The 22,878-nt window shown below is 38.9% G+C and overlaps 2 protein-coding genes across 3 annotated transcripts; one reads left to right on the forward strand and one right to left on the reverse strand.

Annotated features, from left to right (window-relative positions):
• Positions 1-1,405: 1,405 nt before the first annotated feature.
• Positions 1,406-14,220, reverse strand: ATPSCKMT (ATP synthase c subunit lysine N-methyltransferase). 2 transcript variants are annotated; one of them, XM_075744803.1, is made up of 5 exons: positions 14,084-14,220; positions 13,287-13,570; positions 10,897-11,034; positions 9,707-9,757; positions 1,406-5,099 (listed from the first exon to the last, which is right to left on the reverse strand). In XM_075744803.1, exons 2-5 carry the CDS (start codon positions 13,563-13,565, stop codon positions 4,902-4,904), a joined length of 666 nt encoding a protein of 221 aa, XP_075600918.1. In that variant the 5' UTR covers positions 13,566-13,570; positions 14,084-14,220; the 3' UTR covers positions 1,406-4,901. The 2 variants fall into 2 exon arrangements, with proteins under 2 accessions (XP_075600918.1, XP_075600919.1); XM_075744804.1 differs by lacking the exon at positions 14,084-14,220 and adding an exon at positions 13,997-14,020.
• A 12-nt stretch (positions 14,221-14,232) lies between these two features.
• Positions 14,233-22,447, forward strand: CCT5 (chaperonin containing TCP1 subunit 5). Its single transcript, XM_075744801.1, has 11 exons — positions 14,233-14,570; positions 15,441-15,501; positions 15,589-15,753; positions 16,252-16,450; positions 17,222-17,414; positions 18,372-18,521; positions 18,782-18,901; positions 19,307-19,492; positions 20,507-20,644; positions 21,062-21,242; positions 22,164-22,447. The coding sequence occupies exons 1-11, from the start codon at positions 14,466-14,468 to the stop codon at positions 22,289-22,291; spliced, it is 1,626 nt and encodes a 541-aa protein (XP_075600916.1). The 5' UTR covers positions 14,233-14,465; the 3' UTR covers positions 22,292-22,447.
• The last annotated feature ends 431 nt before the right edge of the window (positions 22,448-22,878 follow it).

Below are 22,878 nucleotides of genomic sequence, written 5' to 3' on the forward strand. Positions count from 1 at the left end.
AAAGCCTCTAATAGAAACCCCAACATTATACTAAGAAAAAGAAATCAGCATAAGTCCCACCTGAACAAATAACCCAAATCCAAAGAACTACTGAATGGATAAAAGGTCTGTATTCATTTGCCAAGTGATGAAATATCATAAAAATGTGAAATTAAGTACTTAAAACTACTAACTAGTCAGAATTGTTGTAGACCGAGGCTATTTTTCAGTCTAAATACCATATGGGTGGATGTGTTTTTCTTTCATTTACTGGAAACAAAAGTCATGCTATGTCAGCATATAGACTGCTAAGTAAATTAAGGAGGTTAGTTAAATACACGTTAAAATGTTAGAGAGAAAAAGGACATTCCTTAACATATTTAGTCTTCCGGCAAAGTTGCTGGAAAAAAAGGCATCTAGTTTACAGGAAAAAAAAAAAAATTACAAGATCTGATTAATTTATGAAGTCAAACAGCCAAATTGTAAAAAGACAATCTGAAAAATAAAAGCAAACACTGAAATAAAAGGGAGAATTCTGAAAAACTATGAAGAAAAAAATTGGTAACTATCCATGCATAAGCCTCTCTCAGTAAAGCATACAAGGATGAACAGAAAGATTATCATTAAAAAATTACTGACAATATTAATTCTGCAGCTATCTCACTCTAGGATGATTTTTAAATTAAACATAGATGCCACACTGTCTTCGCAAGAACTCAAGTCTTCTAGAAGAAACATGTTCCTTCTGAAAAACAAGTTGGGGCTACATTGTAAAACTAGAAAACTGCAAACTTGGCATATGTAACAAAAATAACTCAAAGCAGAATTTACTGGCATTAAATTTGATGTTAGGCTGCCCTCTTCAACCATGAATTTGAATGATTCATGTCCTTTCTTGAATAAATACTTCAGTATTTGTGAACGATCATGAAAAGTGAAACTACAGAAATACAAGGTGATCTACCAATAATTAGCGTTCATTTGAGTGTAACAGTATCACACGAATCCATTTCTGAGTGAATGCTCATCACAGCCCATTCTTAGCATGGATGCTCCTATCCATGAGCAATATGCACAGCTGATGTGCAAATCTGTCAAATGGCTTTTGAAATAGTTCTAACTCATGCTTAGGCCATAAGATTCCCCTCTTCCTTTCTTCCCATAGCTCAAAATATAGAAGATAAACAAAATACTTCCTCTGCTTACTTCCCCTGTAGACCTCAGAATGGTATTACAATGGTAAAAATTTTTACAGAACATATACGAGAAAAGCAAAGCTCAAGTCATTCTTAAAAAAAATATATGCAGAATTCAGAAGATCTCTGTCACCTCCTGAGCTGCGTCCTTCATTGAAGGTGAAAGACTTTTCCAAAGCCTGGACTTTAGAACTTATTTTTTTTCCACAGACCATACTCATTCAACTTGCTGGTTAAATGTAGTACTTTATTTTAATCTCAATTTTGTACCTGGCTATAACTCATGAGTCAAAAATAAACAGCAGCTCAAAGACAGAGGATTAACTTCTTGGAGCAACATTAGATTAAGTGGCAGCATATAATCAGACCAGAGGGTAAGTCAAGAACTTCAATACACACAGTAATACAGAAACACCTAAAGCTCACAAAATACATGCACACTTCACAAACAAATCTGGACAAGCTTGGTTGACCTTGCAGTAGTGACTGTGCAGTATACTGAGCAACGTGCATACCCCATGGCTTCTAGCCATACACCTCTCTCCTCCTCTCTAGAAAGCCAATTTATGCAAAATAGAAAACTACAAAGTTAGAATTGGAGCACTCAGACACTGCATTGGTACAATTGATCCTGCATCACAAAGCCTGTGGGGACATAATGTGTCCCAAGGCAAAAAAAAAAAAAAAAAAAGAAAGTCTGACTCCTGGAGAACTCTGACCTGTCTTATTTTCAAACAGATCAAATTCTACAATATTTCAGAAAAGCATTACTCACTCAGCAATGTAGCAACATTTTTGCTAAGATCTGGCAGAGCAAGGAAGGAATAAAACAACTAACTCCCAAAAGGCAAGTGATTCTCCTAGAAGACGTAAACAGATAAACTATAGGTTTTCCTGTGTATCTGAATTACGTTGGTATTGAACAGCATGTGTAGCTTGAAGCTTCCTTCTTTTGGCTTCAGACCTACACTATAATTTGATTAAGCCAGTTCTCTAAGGCTTTCCTAGTTTTCAGAAGAAACAAATTCGTACTCTGAAGTAGCATGACAATGAAATCATAACATATTACCCTAGCAATTGAAAATGTATCAACATAATACATACAGTGATAACTGAAGTCACAGTTAAGTATTTAATCTTGTAAACTATCAAATGAACATAGCAAGTGATAGAAAAATTGAAGACAAAATGACAAGGAAATGGTTTCCCAGCCCCCTGTGTAAATTAGAGCAATTTGCTTTCCATTTCACACTTCAGCCATGGAAACAGGAAATACAGCACATCTCTTTACATAAAAAGGAATTCTGAACCTTCAGATCACTGTCTCAGTGCAGGCCCCCAAAAGTAAATTGTCAGAGCAAGAAACAGCCCGCTGCTTTACTTTACACACATTCATCTCTCCTTGCCTTAAGGACAGCATTTAGTGCTCCTAAAGCTCAGAATTAATGACGTGATGGCCTATCTCACCCTCGTCAACAAATATTTCTGGAGCTATAGGTGGTAACTAAGTACACACTCCAAAGCATTTACCACAGGCACAAGTGAGAAATTCAGTTTTACCTTTTAACAGGCAAACAATAATGCAATAGACAAATACACAGTCAAACAGCAGAAAAAAGTAAACATCCTCTTAATTCCCTGCAAACTAACTTTAGTGGAAGCAAGCAGTACAAACTTGGTTAAAAGCACTGCACTGCAGATGAGTCACGATTCACTTGATCAAAATCTTTTGCCTCCTCTTCTCCTTTATAATCATTCAGGGAAGGACTCTGCTTAATTAGCCAATTTCCCCTTTGTATGGTCTTTTTCCAGTAGAAGTAATTTCAGATGTTCTTTGTCTGAGGTTCCAGTTTTATAGCCTTGGGATATTAAAGTAAATTCAGCCATTTTAGATAAGTCACTGTAGCCCTGTCCTGTCACTGTGTAATAATCATAACATTTAAACCATGGTAGAAAGAGTTTAGCATAGTTTTACAAGATGCACTCTTACGCTGCAATGAAAGGCTGTAGAAGACTGCTCACCAGAAATCAGCGTTCTTCAACACGTACAGTCTCCACATCACAGCTGTGCCTTGCCATACGGGGCTGAAGTCATCTCTCCTTTGTAGACTCCAGAGCAGATACATTCGCCCCCTTCTTCTACTGTTCCATTTCAAATCCTCAGCGTAGACTTGCATTTTAAATTCTCCTTCCTCCCCTCCTCCCACCAAAAATAAAAAGCCTGGGTACAGGGGTAACTGTAGACTACACACCCCAAATAACATCTAACTTCTCTTCAAGTCAGATACTATAGTCCAGCAAATATGTTTTCCCAAGACCTAATAAAATGTCACAGGCTTTATATTTACCTGAAATCGCAGGGTCTCAGCACTTCTCTCGGCCTGAGCTAATTTTAGTTGTGATAACGACTGCCTAAAAGCCAGGTGACAATTCCCTTGCCTGTTTTAGCTTCATTCTATGGGTATCATATATGTAAAGGCCTGACAAACTTAACATAGTCACTGCTTAACAGTCTCCATTTTAACTGGAGCCAAGGGGAGGCTAACTATGAATTTTGACTAATTGTTAATGGGTGAAAACAGTAAAACTTTACCTGGGAACCAAAGAAAGAGCAAGTAAGCAGACTGTTACAAAATAAAAAAGTGCTGTAACCATGTTAGAAAAGGAAAATGTCACGGCAGTGACAATGCCCCAATGCAAACCTGTATCAGCAAAAAGACAGGGAGAATTTGCTTCACTTCCAAGGAAAAGCCACGCAGTGATGCCACGAGTTTCTGAGATGTCATCAGATGGCATAGAAAAGTAGAGGGGAAAAGAAGCCTGATTGAAAACCTCCCTTCCCATCTCACTATAAATTAAATGAGATCTAATCAGATTTAACCAAGCTAGCCAGACCAGCCAGCTCTGGAATGGTCTTCATGACACATTCAGCTAAGCAACTCTCACCCATACCTTACCCAAGGTTTAAGCACACAAAAGCGGTGACACTTCACTGCCAAGGAGGTGACTTTTGAAACCCTTCCTAAATCAGAGAGGTCAGGAAAAATCACGGTCATTTGCAAAGGCTTATACCAGTAAGTGTACAGTAAGGGCACATTTCTGCAGTTATATCTTCACATAAGTTAAATAAAAAAACACGAACATAACCAAGAGCTGCACTTCTGTTAATGAATAAGCAACTTGTTACATTTGTTTGTTGTGTCATATTCAACTTTTAAAAGTACACATTCAAGTCTGAGGTACAAAACATTGGTATCATCATCATACTCAATCTGCATCAGTTTGATGTCTGCAGCATTATGCCTACTTGGCATACATAATGAAGACATTTGGGAACCATAGCTCATTTGAGAAGCCACTTCCACACCACCTTCAACACCAAGAACAAATGCTATGTAGGCTCAGAAAGAATGCACGTATTAAGTTTGCCAATTTGAGCGCTTTAACTTATACATATATTCCCCTTAACATTAGTGAACCATGGTTTATCTCATTTTCCATATTAAAGTTTTCCACTCCTATAAAACTTTCTCATAATTTTTACTAACTACATTAAGCCATTTAACTACACCTTTCACTAACCTTTGTGTGCTTTCAGATAACCAGCGTTCTTCAGTTATTTTAATGAATATATAACACCAGATTTTGGAGCTCTATTCACATTAATCTTACCTTTAACAGGTGAAGCCAAAGTCAAAAATTTCAGTACAAAACCAAATTAGATGTTTAAGATTGTGTCTCTGAGGTAATTTCCAAGCTTTTTGTTTCACATCCTCTAGAATGCTTCAAATCATAGGCCCACACAGTGTCTATTCCTTCTCCAGTAGTATGATCTGGGATCCAGCAAGGGAAAGGAAAACGACAGGCAATGATTCTGGCATTACATTCAAGTTCTTCTTCCAGCTTCTTCTCCAACTGTGGCATCTGTTGAGCAACAACAAAAAGCTTTCAGAAGCAGTAAAAAAAAAATTGTTTCAGAATCCAATTCAAGTGTTCAAGAGAAGTCCAAGGTCTGAAGAATATTTTGAAAAAATTTAGGAAAGTATTCATGATACACATTTTGGCTTTGATGCATTGACAAAGAATATCTGAAACTAGAAAAATGGTTACTGTGCCCTGATTGGTGAGGTCAAGAAAATCCTAAGTTCTAAAAATTCAATCAAAAGCCATAAATAATCCATTAGATAAAAAACCCACAAATTAAGAAAAGACTTTGCATGTTCCAATTCATGGTTCTCTTCAGTGGAATTCTTCCTGTACAGAATGAAATTTCAACCCCCTGAATTTATGCTATTTATGACATCCCAAGTCGCATGAACTATTATGTGATGCTCAAAGGCCAACACCTCTCATAGTTTCCAGTCTAACCCCAATCAAATCCTGAGACAATCAAAACATGATACAGCCAACCACCCAAAGCAAACGTTCTGCTGTCACTGTACGGTAAAGTACAGTTATGTTAAATACTATTGAAATTGAGCTTTGTTGGTTCCAGCCTGTTAACATACACATGTAAGTCTCTGCAGCAGTACTGTATGAAACAGCATACGGAATCATAGAACGGTTTGGGTTGGAAGGGACCTCCAAAGATTACCTAGTCCAACCCCCCTGCAATAAGCAGACACATCTTCAACTAGATCAGGTTACTCAGAGCGCTGTCCAACCTGACCTTGAATGTTTCCAGGGATGGGGCACCTACCACTTCTCTGGGCAACCTGTTCCAGTGTTTCACCATCACCCTCACAGGGAAGAATTTCTTCCTTATATCTAGTCTGAATCGACCTTCTTACAGTTTAAAACCATCACCCCTTGTCCTGTTACTACCAGCCCTACTAAAAAGTTTGTGACCACCTTTCTCGTAAGACCCCTTTAAGTACTGGAAGGCCACAATAAGGTCTCCCCAGAGCCTTCTCTTCTCCAGGCTGAACAACCCCGACCCTCTCAGCCTGTCCTCACAGGAGAAGTGCTCCAGCCCTCTGATTGTTTTTGTGGCCCTCCTCTAGATTCAACTCCAACATTTCCATGTATTTCCTGTGCTGAGGACCCTAGAGCTGGACACAGTACTCCAGGTGGGGTCTCAGTAGAGCAGAGAGGCAGAACCACCTCCCACAGTCCACTGGTACCCCCAAGTCCTTCTCAGCAGGGTGGCTCTCAATCCCTTCAGCCTGTATTGATACTGCGATTTGTCCTGACCCATGTGCAGGACCTTGCACTTAGCCTTGTTGAACCTCATGAGGTTCACATGGGCCCAATTCTCAAGCTTGTCCAGGTCCCTCTGGATGGCATCTCATCCCTCAGGCATGTCAACTGTACCACTCAGCTTGGTGTCTTCTGCAGATTTGCAAAGACAGTGGGTTTGAGCACACCCTATGGCATTGATGAAGATATTTAACAGTATTGAGAAGAATGTTGCGGGATACCATGTCAAATACCACTGTGCATCTCTCCTTGGTTGAGGACCTACAGTCTAGCTTTCCTCCATTTGCAAAAATTGAGCAGATATCAAAGTCAAGGGAAATATCACTACTCTTCCAGAACAGAGCAAGACTCTGCCCAGTCAGATACTCTATCTCCAACAAGTACTTTGCAAATTCTGCTATAGATTAAGTGAGAAATGAATTAACACATCTAGACTTCAAAGAAATTTCTTTCCCAATCCAGCTAGTGATTATGTTCTGAAAAAAATGAAACTTGATAGATTTAGCCATTTTTGTCCTTTGGAAAAGTTTGATGTTATGCTTAAGGAGATCAGTGCACATCCATTTGGAATTCCTTTTATTCTTACATGCTGTATCTATCTCAGGGAGCAATTATAACAAGCTCCACAGGTTACATCTATGACATGTAAAAATCTATTTACTTTGATGTCATGACATAACATTTAGATGTTAAAAGGACAGCAATTATTTACAAATACAGCTCAATTTAAGTCACAAAGCACACAAAACATATAAAAAAAATCACCAAAAAAGAAAAAAACACAACAGAACATTATTAGAAAACCAGACTGACTGAAGAAAATGTTATTTCCAAAGGCTGCAGATAGCTTCCACTATCACATACATGCAGGGTGTGCCTTTGATCTAACATCCTATTATAGCTACATTTAAGCTTACAATGGAATATTTTAGGAAAATTATAGTCATAGATCTAATATATCAAAGGGTTAGCTCTGAATATTTTTAAGCATTCTATGTGCTTATTTCAACCATACAGCAAAGGCTTTTAAGTATTTTTGCTGCTGCACCTTAAATAAACTAGAAAAGAAAGCCCACTTCGGTATCTCAAACTGAGCTGATACACCAGAAAAGAAAGGCCTAAGCTGTTACAGAAATCACAAATATAGACACAGCCTAAGTTTTAATGAGTAATTATGAAAATTAGTGATCTCACATCTGTATTAGATCAAATTAGAAAACTTCATTAACGGTTCAGGCAAAAAGAATTGTATCCTTGAACCAAACAGTCAAAGTAGTTTTTAAGCTAAATCTCTCAGTAACATCAGGTGTTATAAACATACTGAATTTAATATCAAGCCAGGGTTGGTTTTTTTGGTATGTCTACATAGATATACAGCTTAGTAAACCTCTTGTACAGCATACAATCAGTTAAAATACACAGAAGCTGTGAACATGAACACCTGGTAAGAATTCTGTCATCCCACCCTGAACAAGTAAAATTCTCTCTGCAATGACTCATAGGTAAACACACCTTCTCCCAGACGCCTGCAAGAACAGAGAGGTCTTAGTCTTCCCTGAAGATCAATAAATCCAAGCTCTGTAAGCTAATCTTGGATATGAAATAAAAGTACTGTGTGACAGCAACAAATCAGACCAGTATTATTAAAAAAGCTAAAGAGATCTATTGCCCACAGTAAAAAAGAGAAAATGCCTTAAAGTTTCTAGAAAATCAATTTAGACATTCAGGAGGCTAAGTATTCACAACTTCCGAAGTAAATTTAAAGGGGATCATGAGCAAACTAATGCTCAGAAAACACAGTAGTTCATATGTTTGGATCTGTTAGATTTATGACAGTATTTTTATTGGAAGAATTTAGCCTAGTATTTACTGAATTTACTGAAGTTATTCTGAGCCCTATAGCTACTCTTTCTATCATAGCTGTTACTAATTTATCCCACTTTATACTATTACATTTAAAGTTAAGCCAGTATTTCTGCTAGATTTACTCCCATTTTCCCAGGGCATTTGTTTATTTCTAGTTTACTAAAACATCTTTCTTCACCTGCACTTTTCCCCTCAGTGCAACTGCAGAATTTCCGACTGCAAATTCAAATATTTATACTGCCCCCTCCCGGAACTCAAGCTAGAGAGCACCTAACACCCAAACCTGGCAACATCTGTAGCACAAGTAACATTATTGTTCTCACTAATATGCCACCCACAAAAGTTGGGGGGGGGGGCAAATGCATTTTGACTTCAGTTTCCAACATGAGTTACAATCCGAATATGAAGTAGGTATTTAATTCCAACGTTGTTAAAGAAAAATCGGAGAATAAGGAAGCTTTATTATGCTTCTTGCTGTATCTTCCTGTTACTACTACAGAAATATTATCAGTGTATGTCGCATGGTATAGCATCCCATTAAGCTCTTCACTCATTTCATCCCACATCTGCCTTAGCAGAGGAAGAAGCAATACAGAAGAATTTATAGGATATTTCTGTTTCGCTCCTCCATAGACATTCAACCTATATAAAGATTCTAACAATAAATCAAAATACTAAGACTATTTAAATAGTTAAGATTTTTTTCTCTTTTCTAGTAAAAAGAGAAAAAGTAAACTAGATCTAGCCAAAAGCCAAAGTGAATGTAAAGTCTGAATGAAATTATCACATATATCACTAAAGCAGTCACTACACAACTCAATTTCTAAATCAGTTTTGAAGAATGCACCTTCCCCAGGGACATGATGAACAGAGGCTACAAAGCCTTCCTAAAAGGCAAAGAATTTGTGCACTTGTACTCTAGCAACTATACTTGAAGTATTTGTCTCCCTTCCTAAACCCCCACAGTCTAACATGGGCAAGGGATTATTTCAATATACCAGCTGCTGGTCTATTTGAGGTAATCTGGTTTTAGGAGAAGAACCTAAGATAAGTTCAATACTCTCCTCTAAAAAGGTTCCCAAAAATCAGCTGTAGCCAATTTCCTACTCCATCCTCTCCCTGCAAACTCCTCATTTTTTCAGTATGAAAAACTGAAATTTTCAAGAACCAATCTACTACCTTCCCCCTGAGCAACTTGAGCACAGCAATTTTCACTTTGGTTATGAACTAATGGACAGAAGATACTTCTCAAAACACACATGTATATTTTCAGAGCTCCAATCTGCATACCATCACAAGATTTACCAGGTTTTATCATGGTTGTTAATAAGCAACAATGAAATATCAAAATATTAGTACTACCTACCTTTGGCATTCTACAGGTTGGTTCATTTTGCAGATTAATATACTAACACAGAATGCTCTAGTATTAAAATAATTAAACAATGCAAAAATCATAAACTTACCATTTGAGGTACCCCAAAAACAACAACATTTGTATAATGGGAAAAAGAAACCTAAAATAAAATTTGAGAACAAGTCTTAATGAAAATGGTATTTACATTTGGAGAAGTTCTCACCATTCTTTCCCCCAATCCCTCTAGTTGCACTCCTTTCAACAGGGATTTAGACACAAAAAAAAAAAAAAAGACAGGAGATACCATATCAACTTTCCATCACACAAATTTCTACATAAAGAAAACTTTATATTACTGAGCAGCAAAAAACTTCTAAGGCCTGGCCAATAATACAGGACCAATTCTAATAGCACTGAAAGTATTAATTTAGAAAATACCTATAGGATTTTACTCATGGCTCATTTCCACAATTCCTGTATATGTTAAAATGACATCTGTTTTAAGTTTGCCCCCACTTTTCTTAAATGTTAGCTAGCCATAAAAACGTGCCAGGCATTCTAATGCTTGAGTTCTTCCAGTCAGTGCCCTGAAGTTTTCCTGTGCTCTCTGAACAAAGATAAAAACAGTACATTCACACTTTTCCCCAAAATTCCTGGTATCCACTTCACTCATTACAAAGTGCCATTCTTAAAAAAAAAAAAAAAAAAGGGCAGCAAGAAAGCCCCAAAAACCACCACCACCACAAAAGCAAACAAAAACACCCCCATGACTTTGACAGGAACAGTAGCCCACAAATATGACCCAAAAAAGCACACCTCATTAAAGAATCAATTGTGACTCCAATGATTGAAAATTGCAGTTACATGTAAGTTACCTTAAAGAAACACTCAAAATGAGGTAACACATTGCACAGCTAGAAAAGAACATGTCTAATGAAACGTCAGATGAGATTGTGATCTTGCACATTAGGTGAATAAGAGTTTTGTTACTGACTCCACCGAACTAGCTCTCAGTGAAGCCTGACATTACAGCACCCCACATCATTTGTCGGGCCCAAGCATGACACAGCATGATCAAGGAGCCTGTACTGAAAGAGGACAACACTTAATCGAAGCACAAAACCAGCACAGAAGCATATTGTGCTGAAAGTCTAGTTTCTATGGGCTCAAGCAGTCTTCTCAAAGCCCAATACAGCACCTTGCGGCCAGTCAGCATTCTGGCTCTTTCAAGAAAGTATTTCCAAATTATGGAAATATCTCAAACATCCCAGATTCATTCTTACATACTTCACCACCTACCTTCCATAAGTCTGAAATATAAAATTTGGTGTTCTGATGTACCCCATCTCTCCAGGCACGGTATCTGGAGTACCAGACTAGCCATGGATTTAATTCATAACCAACAGCTTTGAATCCCCTTTTTGCAGCTGCTATCACCTACAAGGAAGAAAACAAATCTTCACTTAGAAGCAGAGAAAGTGTATTCATCTGAACAGGAGCACATAGTTTCATTTACAAAGGAATGTGCTTTTCAAAGGAATGCACTTTTGTAAATCGCTCAGGTTTTAATCCCCCATAGGTTAGTAGTACAGTGAACAAAAACTCAAATTGCGTTTTACTAGTCCCATTGAAATTAATAGACACACTCAGAGGAACAAAATGAATCACTTAAACATTCTCAGGGCAAAGCTGTAAGCTTGTAGTGTGCCTATGACTTACACTGAAGTTAAATTTAACATACTCATGACCCTATTTTGGAATTAAAGAGTACCAAAATTGACCACGGAGAGAACAGTGAAATACACAAGCAGAAATGCTCAAAATTAGAGCACGTATTTGAAAAGCAGTGATGGGTAGGCATTTGAGAGACCCTTGAATCAGCCAAAATGACCAACCAACAGAAAGATTATAAAAGCAATCTGTTGACCTATATTTTTAAAATTTAGATCAAAAATTTAAATGTAAGTTAAAAAATTGGAAAACACCCACACATAAATCTCACAGTATAGCTTTCCAATGCTAAGCTTCAGATATCATTTTAAAAGGCAAAAGGTAATTCGGGTAACAAAAATATTTTCAAAAACATTCCTCAAAATTAGACCTTAAGATTTAGAATTGTTAAACTGTATTCAAAGTGTCTTCAAAAAATATCAAAGCCTACTAATTTTTTAGAAAAAGGAAAAAAAATTAAGGAGAATACAAAAAGGCATCCGTTTCAAGAATTAAGGTTTAAGTCATAATTTAAAGGTTAATGCCAAATTTTAATCAGGAAAAGCCTGATCAAGTATGAGTTACAGAATAGGCAAGGTGAAATCAGGAAGAAGTACACATTTCTTAACGGAACTTCTCAAACAGCATTACCTGGACAGTGTGTTTCACACTATTAAAATAATGCATCTTTCAGCATGCACACAGCATTTACAGATGTACTAAATGAATCTGACGTTTTTACCATGCTTGAGAAATAAAAATATGGCCATATTTATCTACCAATTACACCTGAGTGCTAAATATTTAAAAGCATCTGAACAGAATTTCAACTTTTTTTCAGGATAGATGCATTAAGGCAACACCAAGCATTCAGTTTTAGGCACCTGGCTCTCCAAGTAGTCTTCAGTCTCTGCTTAGGCACACACACACATATATGTGTATATATAAAAGAAATCACAATTAAACACACAGCACCTACGCAAATGAGATGCCTCAAATGAAGGTCTACAGTCAGAATGCTGAGCAGAGAAGGCATCAGAAACTGCAGTTCTCTCATTCCTACGTGCTTTTCTCTGTTTCCTACTTGGGTACAATTCCTTCTAAGCCACCTTCACAGATTCGGATTTCCAAATCAAATTTTTGAGTGTGGACAAGTGGTTGACTCATTCACATGAAATATGGACAAAGGTAGCATTCAAGAACTTACTTGTTTCCATCAAAAACCCACTTAGCATGCCATCCTGTTGCTAAAACTGACTTGAAGCAGATGGTTATGAAATGGTACACAAAATATCACAACTACAGAAAAACCCACACCATTCTCCACTATACCCTCACCATCACATTTCACAAATTGGTGTTCAGACAATGTCCTGGAAGCACAGTATCGCTTTGACTTTGGTGATTCTCACCATTTCTCGTGGTAACTATTCCAGTTTCACCACAGATTTTGAAGCAGGGCAGCCAACACTGCACAACGGTGTGAAGGCTACAGTTCTAACAATACTAGGATTTTTATTTTCATAATCCATCATTTATTTCTCTTTTGTCCTTCTATCACCTTTATTCAATAAGCATAGACCTGCAGCTCCAAAACCAGTGTTATTTAATCTCACATCCTCACGTGTTGCATCTATAAACCTATGTGAAATTACAGCTCTTTGGCATTCACAGTATCAGTAGTTCAATCACATCTTTTCACGTTAGTGCATTGCAATTCCCTCCAACCAACAGGATCAGGTTATCATTTTGTACACTACCTTGCCAAGCTGTAGGTAAGACTGGAGTAAAAATATTGATTACTCACCTAAACAGAACGTAAACCTTTCTCAGCTTTGAGCCTTTTCATAAGACTTAAACAAAAACACGGGATGCCAGAGACAAAACATTCATAAATATGAAACAAAAGCAGCCACAGTTGGAGCATTTGGCACTTTTTTGAGAGGCGACATAAAAGGAAAGTGATGTCCATAACTTACAATACGGCCATCCCCACTACCAATGTCAACTAGGGAGCCACTTCTGGTTTCTAACATTTTCAGCACATTCTGGATCTGAGTGGAAGTTGCAGGAACAAAGGGCAGGCACACTTTCCTCAGAGCCGGGGTGACAAAGGGGGTGACCACAGCATAGAGTGCCACCAAGGTCCCACCAACACTAGCAGTGACCAACAGCCCCCATCTTCTCCTTCCAGAGCCACCCTTGCAATCCTCTCGTAGGCTTGCTGCATGGGTCTCTTTTGGTAGCGCCTTGGACATCACACCTGGAGACAGACATTAAAGAGTATTTTCTCTAATAGCTCTAGTATGTGCTCACTTAAGACAAAGCAGTATATTATATCTAAGAGATAGGACATCAGGGGGGGAAAAAAAAAAAACCTTATATCCCTTTAGCTGACCCTTGGGACACGTTACTGTTACTGCTTGTGAGAAGCTGAAGAACTAGGTTAATTTCCAGGGCAGGAAAGCAGTCGCCGTTTAGGCCCGCCGTTCTTCCCACCCGGCCGGGCAGCAGCGCGCCCCGGAACAGCTCAAGGGTGACCCAGGCGGAGACCTCCCCGCCACGCACCGCCCGCGCTCAGGGAAACGTCCCTCTCTTCAGGGGGGACTTTCCTGCAGGGCACAACGGCCCCGGCTGCCAAGGCCGGCCGCCAGCCACCCGCTCGCCAGTGCCCGCGCAGGCACCGTACCACCGCGGCCAGCCAGCTCCCTCAGAACCAACAGGCAGGCACCGCCAGCCGGATTATTTATAGGGGAGGGCAATACCACTTCGCTACCCGAGGGGGGAATCGAAATCTTTCTGAAGGCGTTTCGGAGAGCAGCGGTACGTACCCTTCCGCCGTGTGTCTGCCCCTACTGCTTCGCGTTCATGTCACACGATGCAGACCGCTGCTGCCGCGCTTGGTGCCCGTATTTTATCTAATATAGTACCCGTCTCTCCCTCCCCCAGCTGGGGGACGAAGTTCAGCACCCACCGTACCGGATACTTCCAGAAAGGTCTGCTGGAGGCGCCATATAGGTCCTGCCCGCGAAATATGTTGCGCGGCTGCTGGCTGCGCAGGCGCGAAGCTGCGTACGGGCGAGCGTGCCGCGTCACGGCGCGGCGGGAGCGGCTGCATCCGGCTCGTGCTTGCCTGGTCGGTGGGAGCAGCGGCAGCCATGTCGGCCATGGGGACTCTGGCGTTTGATGAGTATGGGCGCCCCTTCCTCATCCTCAAGGACCAAGAGCGCAAGACGCGCCTCATGGGGCTCGAGGCGCTCAAGGTAAGCGAGCGGCCGCCGGGGCCGCCGATCCGTCCGCGGGCCCTCGCTGGGCGGGCAGCGCCGCGCCGCGCCATGCTGCCGTTAGGGGCTGGGAGCGGGCGCCGTTAGGCCTCGGCGGGAGGATGGAGCCTGTTGGGGCCGGGTGGTCCTGCGCTTGTCTTCTGCCCCGTGTCAGGCGCAGGGCGCCTGAAGTCTGGTCTAGGCCCGCAGGTGTGGGAGGGATGGAGAGAGAGAGAGAGAGAGAGAGAGGGGGGAGGCATCACGCCCGGGGCTGGGACTCCGCCACCCGCGGCATAGGGTCTGTGAGGTGTCCGTGGCGTGAGTCTGCTCCTGAGTCGCGTGGCCTCGGGGTCGTCTCCCCTGTGGGTGCGGCGCGCCCCTCCGGGTGGCCTCTGGTCGCCGCGGGCAGGGAGGGTCCCTGCAGCCCTCTCCCTGAGACCTCCCTCCTCCCCCGGCTGAAGCTCTGTCGCTGTTCCCGAGAAAGGCTGTGGCTGAGCGAGGCGCCAGGCTTGTGTGAGTGTGTGCGAATTAAATACTGATGGAAGAGTGGAGCAAAATTAGACTGCCTGCTTCTTTTAGCGTTGCTTGCTTCTGTTGCTTCCCTGCTTTAAACCTTGGGGCTGTCATTTTAGCAGCTCTGCTTTTGCATGTTTTAGCGGTGCAAGTACAAGCTGTGCAAGAAAAGGCATAGGAAATGTTTCTGGCATAAAAACCGTACGTGTATATTAATTTTTTTTCAGTCGTAATTGGCTGTTGTCAGTTAAATTACAATGTTTGTGTCAGCTTTTTTCCCCTGTATTTTTCTTAGCTTACTCGTATGATTTTAGGACATAAAATAATGATTTAAGTTATTTCTCCTTTGTTTTATAGTCTCACATAATGGCAGCAAAGGCTGTAGCGAGTACTCTGAGAACATCCCTTGGGCCCAATGGTAATAATTAAATAATTTTAATTGTTCTTTCTCAGTAATTTTGGTATTTTCTAGCTTTTCCTTCATGCTTTGAATATATTTTTTTAGGCTTGGATAAAATGATGGTGGACAAGGATGGTGAGGTGACTGTGACAAATGATGGTGCTACCATCCTGAATATGATGGATGTGGATCACCAGATAGCCAAACTTATGGTGGAGCTATCTAAATCTCAAGATGATGAGATTGGAGATGGAACTACTGGAGTTGTTGGTAAGAAAAAAATTTAAATTTAACTTAGATTTTCCAGCTTTAAAATCAAGCTTCTTCAACTATTTTAAGAAATTTTGTGTCAAGTAAGAGTAGCTTTTCTGTAGCATTTTTTTAGAGTATTTACTACTTCAGTATTCTTGTCAGTTCTTGTATTAGAAGTCTTTTAATCAGAAAGATGCTTTTACATCTTTTCTAAGTGTGGTTACGTTTTAAGTTAGTGTTGAGAGTCGTCTTTGTACTTTTGAACTTTTTCTGCATAATCTTATACCTGTCCTGCCTTGGTGCCCATGCTTATTTTTGGTCTAACATAGTGCAGTTTTCTTTCTAAGTATAGCAAGCAGGGAGTTGTTTAGGGTTATTTTGTCATTTAAGAAACCTTGAACTGTTAAAATAGCACAGAAAAAAATCAGAAGGTGTACTTCTTAATCTTTTGATAATGTATTAAAAATGATGTTTCAATATGTAGAAGAGTAAGCATTTTAAAATTTTATTTTATAGTTCTGGCTGGAGCATTGTTGGAACAGGCTGAGCAATTACTAGATCGTGGTATTCACCCTATCAGAATAGCAGACGGTTATGAGCAGGCAGCCCGCATTGCTATTGAGCATCTAGACAAAATCAGTGACAGCTTTCCAGTTGATCCACAGAACATTGAACCTCTGATCCAGACAGCAAAGACAACGCTAGGCTCTAAAGTGTAAGTCACAAAAAATTCAGAAGAATGTTTAAGTTTCCCTTAAAAAACACTTTGAGTTGAAAGGAGAAATCCTGGTGTTTTGATGGATTATCAAATTGTGTTGTTGGAGTGGCTGCTGAAGGGTCTTTTATGTTTGATTTTGGCTAATTTCTCAATGGACTCATGTCTCAGGATAAGAAATTGTGAATCCTTTTTCTCTAAAGGGTCAGTTCCATGAGGTTAAATGGTTACAAAATCAATTTCATTCTAACCTGTTAGTTCCAGATCTGTGCATCATAGCAAATTCCAAGAGTAATGCAAACCTTTTAAAAATAATTGTGTTATATTTCAAAGGTTTGAGGTTTGTTTTGGGGTTGGGTTTTGCTCCTAAAAATTTTTTCGTAGGATAGTTCCATAAGTGCATTTTTCATTGTAGGTGTAGTATATAAATTCAGACATTGTAAGGGCTTCCTTTGCAGAGCTGTCTTAAAAGTGTTTTTTTGTGACTTGAATGTGTCTTAGCAGTTAATTCTCCATACTTGTTTAAGATCTGTACCTTGAGACTAAGTCCACAAAGACTACTTAGATAAACCATATTGTGTGTTTTGTTTTCTGACATATTTAGCATCTTTTATTTCTCTGAACAAACAATCAGGACCCTTTCTTTTAATGTAGCATACAGAAGTTGTTAGCTACCGTGATACCTTTTTCTGGTCAAGATCGACAGAATCACTTTTTTCTTCCAAATTGTGGAAATGTAATGCAACTTTATTGTATTTTTCTTAAACCTAGAGTTAACCGTTGTCACAGACAAATGGCAGAAATTGCTGTAAATGCTGTACTGACAGTAGCAGATATGGAACGTAAAGATGTTGATTTTGAGCTGATCAAAGTACAAGGCAAAGTGGGAGGTAGACTGGAAGATACACAGTTGGTTAAAGGAGTGATTGTGGATAAAGATTTCAGTCATCCACAGATGCCTAAAGTAAGTGATGTTCCTGTGTGTGTCTCTCATTTGTAATGGCTTAAATAAGATTGTCTAGCCCACTTCAAATACTGTCCTAGCATTTCTTGAGTATTTAAACAGTGTTGTGGTTTGGCTTGGATTTTTCACCCGTATATCAACAGAGAATGGGGAGAGGAGCATTAAATTCTTCATGTTGGAAGAGAACCAGTTAGAATTTACAAGAGTCTTGAGAAATTGAGAAATGATGGGGCGGGGTGGGGGGCATTACTGTACAACTAAGTGAGGACAGGTGCAGAGTTCTATGTTGAAGCAGAAATAATCATCCATAGTGTGTAACATGCTTGAGATGCTTAATGCAACTCAATATCAAGAAATGCTTCTTAGGCTTTATGAGTTGCCTTGTTGTCCTGTTTGGAACACCCCAGAAGCAGTCCTTTTATTATATTTGGTGTAGGTAAAGTCTCCAAGTCTTTGTGCAGCATACTTCAAGAAAGACGTAGGCAATTTAAATTTTCTACTATTCTAAAATATTTTTCTAGTAAGTGACACTGTTTATCCTATAAAAAGGAAGACTGGTGAAAAATACTAGTTGTGTAGTACATAAAAGCTGGCCATGCGGATTAGTATGTAGTATTCTCAGTGGTCACAGTGGATAGGGCAAGTAACAGTTTCATTGAAGCTTTTTTCTGTTTTTTTAAACATTAAACTGTAAAAAGATAGCGGTAAAGATTGTTAAGGGCATAAACGGTGTCTTGAAGCTGTGGAATTTGTTCTAAGTGGGTTATAGAGACTTTTGATGTGATTATTTGGGTATAGTTAGTTTCACTTTAGAATAAATCAGATGATCTTCAAGTTCCCTCCTGTCTCTGTGTTTTTAAAGATATGTCTGTATGTTTTGCAAATAGAAGAGGTGTTACTGAGGTCAAAACTCAACTTTTTTGTTTGGTTGGTTTTTGTTTTGTTTAAATCGTACAGGAGCTTAAAGATGCTAAAATTGCAATCCTTACTTGTCCGTTCGAACCACCAAAGCCTAAAACCAAGCATAAGCTTGATGTCACATCTGTGGAAGATTACAAGGCACTGCAGAAATATGAAAAGGAGAAGTTTGAAGAGATGGTGAAACAGGTAGTCTATTTCTCTGATTTCTACATTTTTCATAGGCTTTACACAAAATAGCATAGTGCATTGATTTATTTCTGGAAGTGAGCTAATAATCCTGATAGGCAACGTACAAGCAATTGTAGGGCTATGAATAAAAGTTAAGTTTATGTAAGAAAGAGATACCACCCTGGTATTAGGAAAATTAGGAGAATTAAAACCAGGAAGAGATTGTTTTTCATTCCTGTATTCTGGTTTAGAAGATTGATGTTGTGTGTTGCTTTCAGATAAAAGACACTGGTGCAAACCTTGCTATTTGCCAGTGGGGTTTTGATGATGAGGCAAATCACTTGCTGCTCCAGAATGAGCTGCCTGCTGTTCGTTGGGTTGGTGGACCCGAAATAGAAGTAAGTAAAGTCTTCTAAAATTAGACTTTGTACCGGTCTCAAACATTTGTTAAGTAATACGCTGTACCAATTAAAATTTCAGGCTGTCTGGGTAGAACTGCGTAATCATGTGTATGGGTAGGTATTGGAGAAGAATCATTGGGGATCTGTGGGAAGAACTTACAATGAATGGGATTATGGTTCATAATTGGAGTGTATGCATATTATTTGCTAAGTTTTGCATGGCTAGGAATGTTTCTGCTTTAGTCTTCCTGTTTGCAGAAACAAGGCATCACCTGAAACACTTTGAGGTGATGGGAAGATAACCTTTTGGAGTAGGCATTTCACAGATTCTCTTCTCTTTTATGTTATGCAAAACATAATTGAAAAGTCTTCTCAGAATAATTGATGGTTGTTTAACTTCAGTTAATCGCCATTGCAACTGGAGGACGCATTGTTCCTCGCTTCTGTGAACTCACGGCAGAGAAACTGGGTTTTGCGGGCATTGTCCGAGAGATCTCCTTTGGAACAACGAAGGACAGAATGCTTGTCATTGAACAGTGTCAGAATTCCAGAGCTGTGACCATTTTCATTAGAGGAGGAAATAAAATGGTGAGATGCTTAGTTTGTTACAAATCTTTGACATGTAAGTTGCAGAATGTGTCATTTCTTTCAAAAGCACATTAACTCTTCTTGGTTTTGTCTAAATTTTCCTTGCAGTGCAAACCAATAGAAGGGGGGGGAGGGTTGTAGGCAGTCGTGACTATGTGTTAGAAGTAACTTAGTTAGATTCACATCCTATGTTTTTGAATGAAAAGTTTGTTTTCTCATTATTAGACTGTATAGTTCATAAATATAGAAATCATTTTACCTGTGGATGCTCTAATTTGTTGGGTTTTTTTTTTCTTCCTCAGGGGAGGGTCACCTTTATGAGTAAAGGCATAATTAGCGTTTTTGAAAGATTAGATTTTATTATAGACCTACCTATGTCACTTCTGATTTAGTCCAGTTAAAAAAAATTTAAAAAATAAACCAGACCAAACTCCCCACACACATAGAATGAGGTCATTTGAAATGCTTATATGCTTAACGTGGTTCTTGGTTGTACTGTTAGCATTAAATTATATAAATTGTATAGGTCAAGTTCTACTTTGAATGAAAAACCTTAGGAAGAAAAGAACATAACCCCTAGTCTGAAGAGTTCTTTCATGAAAGCAAAAACACAGCTTTAAAGGTTAGCATAACTTGTTAAATCCTTCTACATCTGTTGCAGTTGGGAGTTGACACAAATTGCAGTCTGAAAAGAATGTTGGCGTTAAATTTAAGTGTTTTGTGTCTTGGAAATAAGCAAGATTGAAAACCTTATCATAGAAGTTTTTGTTGTTTCAATTTATACATTTAACAGATAACATTGAAAAGGTGTGTTGTTTTTTTTTTTATTCCTTTGCCACTGGATGTCTAACACTTTATGTTTTGAAATAGTATACCACAGCAGCAGTAGAGCTGCATTAGAGCCATGAAAAGATCCTACAGTTTATTTGCAGTTTCCATTTCTGTATTAGGAAATATATCTTCATAGCCTTCAGTTGTGTCTATTGTAAAATATATGCTATTTTATAATTCTAGATTATTGAAGAAGCAAAGCGATCTCTTCATGATGCATTGTGTGTAATCAGGAATCTTGTTCGTGATAATCGTATTGTATATGGTGGTGGTGCAGCTGAAATTTCTTGTGCCTTGGCAGTCAGTGAAGCAGCAGATAAGGTAAGAAAGGAACAGTTACAACTGTCTTTAATTTATGAGGGGAAAATAAGGATTAAGTCTGTATTAAGAGATTAAAAAAAAAATTTGAAAGAGCTTCCAAAAAGTATGTATTAGGGAACTTCCTGACATTCACTGATGTGAACCAATGTAAACCAATGTTCACTGAAGTAACCAATGTTAAGAGTTTTCCTTCCATTATCTGTAAAAAAGTTGTTACCAGTACCTTTTTATGGTAAGAGCAGTTTTAAATTGTTTTAATTTGCAAGTAGTTATCCAGAGGTATTCATTCAGTTGTTGAGATGCATATTCCGAAGAAAATCTGCGTATCATGTATATACTTCATAGGTAGTCTGAAAATCTGCTTTTGCTAATATTGGAGTTAATAGCTGTATGAATTTTAAATTTCTTTTCCCCTAGTGCCCATCTTTGGAACAGTATGCTATGAGAGCTTTTGCAGATGCCCTGGAGGTAATTCCCATGGCACTTTCGGAGAACAGTGGTATGAATCCAATACAGACTATGACTGAAGTGCGGGCTAGGCAAGTGAAAGAAAATAATCCTGCCCTTGGCATCGACTGTTTGCAGAAAGGAACAAATGGTAAGAACTGCAGTGTGGAGAAGGAGGAACATAACAGAGTTTTCTTCCTCAGAAGATGAAAACACATACTAGGTTGTCTCTCAGCCCTTTTTTTTTAAGCTGTGCATCACTCCAGTTATGAACTCTTGGCCCTTGTCATAATAAATGGGAATGCAAGTGGAGAGATAAATGTGTGTCTACCAGGTAGAAAATGTATAATTGCTTGTAAACCTTGATTTGGTGGTAAGATTAGTTGAAGGCATTGGCTGACTTTGTGGTACAGGAATAAAAACTACTCACTATGAGGCAAGAACAGGCTGTGTCTTAAATACTGCACTTTTAGTGATCCAGTTTGTTTACAGTGCAGCCCTACAGACAGTTGTTTTGAGAAACAGCTTGGGAAGAAGTAAACAAAAGGTTGGAAGTATCTTTAGGTAGTGTTGTTCACACCAGTACCTACGCATGTGTAGACCTGTAATGAGCGTGTGAAGACTAAAACTTCTTTTCATCTGGACATAACTTTTCACACTGTTACTCTGTTACTTTTTTCAGAAAAGGTGGTGGTAAATTTTGGAACACAATATAAGGCATTGTGTTTATTTAAATGCATAACTCTTCTTTGATTAGGTGTTTCTGCTTTATGGCATTTAAACTTTAGTGGTTGCTCTGGCCACAGGATGCTTCTAGTATTTGTATATGGAAACTGTATTCTTCAAAAAATAATGCAGAAAGGTGGAAAGCTACAGTTGGGGAAGACTTAATTGGGAAAAGAGGTTGGATCTTAATGTTCTAAGATCTTTGGTAAGAACCCAGATGCAAAACTCTAGTTTGTACAAATTGTCAACTCTGGTGGCCAAGAGTAATAATTTTAAATTACTATCGCAGGTTAAATGTTATATCTAGATTTGAGGAGAGTATCTTAATTCTGCTTCTTTTTGGCAGATATGAAGCAACAACATGTTATAGAAACCCTGATTGGCAAGAAACAGCAGATTTCTCTGGCGACTCAGGTTGTTAGAATGATTCTGAAGATTGATGATATCCGTAGGCCTGGAGAATCTGAAGAGTGAAGGTTGAAGAGAAACATTAAGGGGGCCACAGCAGTAGCGAAGACGGTAGTATTGTCATGCTTCATCTTCAGCTATTTATTTTGGACACTTTTTGTTTCAGATACTGTAATGGCTAATTGTTGGAAATAAAACACAATTTAGCACTGATGATTTCAAGACTTGTTTCATAAGTGTTGTTGCATCTTTTCTTAGGTGTGAATATTCATAGAATGTGCTTCTTGAATATATAGGAAAAAATATTGACAATGCAGTAATAAAATTCCATGGATCCTTTTCCATTTCTCCTGCAGCTCACTCCCTTAGCTGCTGGTGAGCAAAGCCCACAGATTCTCATTCCAAGAGGTCTGTCACTCTTCAGTGAATCAAGCAGAAAATTACTGTAGCCTGCAGTAATTCTCTCATGTTAAATATATCAGGGATGAAGTTTCAGTCTGAAGATTTAAAGGACCTATATTTCATGCTTCTACTTGCTTCCATTTTTCCTCTTGTGGTACCCTTTAACTGTGTTCCTGATTTATGTACAAAGAGGAAGTTTTTTTGGGGGTATGCACATTCAGCCAAGCAGGTGTTTTTCCCAAAACTTTTCT

The sequence above is a fragment of the Balearica regulorum genome, chromosome 2 (genome assembly GCF_011004875.1).
Source record: "Balearica regulorum gibbericeps isolate bBalReg1 chromosome 2, bBalReg1.pri, whole genome shotgun sequence".
NCBI classification, from domain to species: domain Eukaryota; kingdom Metazoa; phylum Chordata; class Aves; order Gruiformes; family Gruidae; genus Balearica; species Balearica regulorum.

Coding starts and splice junctions, on each gene's coding strand:
- CCT5 (XM_075744801.1), top strand. CDS start 14,466: ATGTCGGCCATGGGGACTCTGGCGTTTGATGAGTATGGGCGCCCCTTC. Junction 15,502..15,588: donor AACATCCCTTGGGCCCAATG/GTAATAATTAAA, acceptor ATATTTTTTTAG/GCTTGGATAAAATGATGGTG. Junction 15,754..16,251: donor TGGAACTACTGGAGTTGTTG/GTAAGAAAAAAA, acceptor TTTATTTTATAG/TTCTGGCTGGAGCATTGTTG.
- ATPSCKMT (XM_075744803.1), bottom strand. CDS start 13,565: ATGTCCAAGGCGCTACCAAAAGAGACCCATGCAGCAAGCCTACGAGAG. Junction 11,035..13,286: donor GTAGTGGGGATGGCCGTATT/GTAAGTTATGGA, acceptor TCTTCCTTGTAG/GTGATAGCAGCTGCAAAAAG. Junction 5,100..9,706: donor TTTTTGGGGTACCTCAAATG/GTAAGTTTATGA, acceptor GTTGCTCAACAG/ATGCCACAGTTGGAGAAGAA.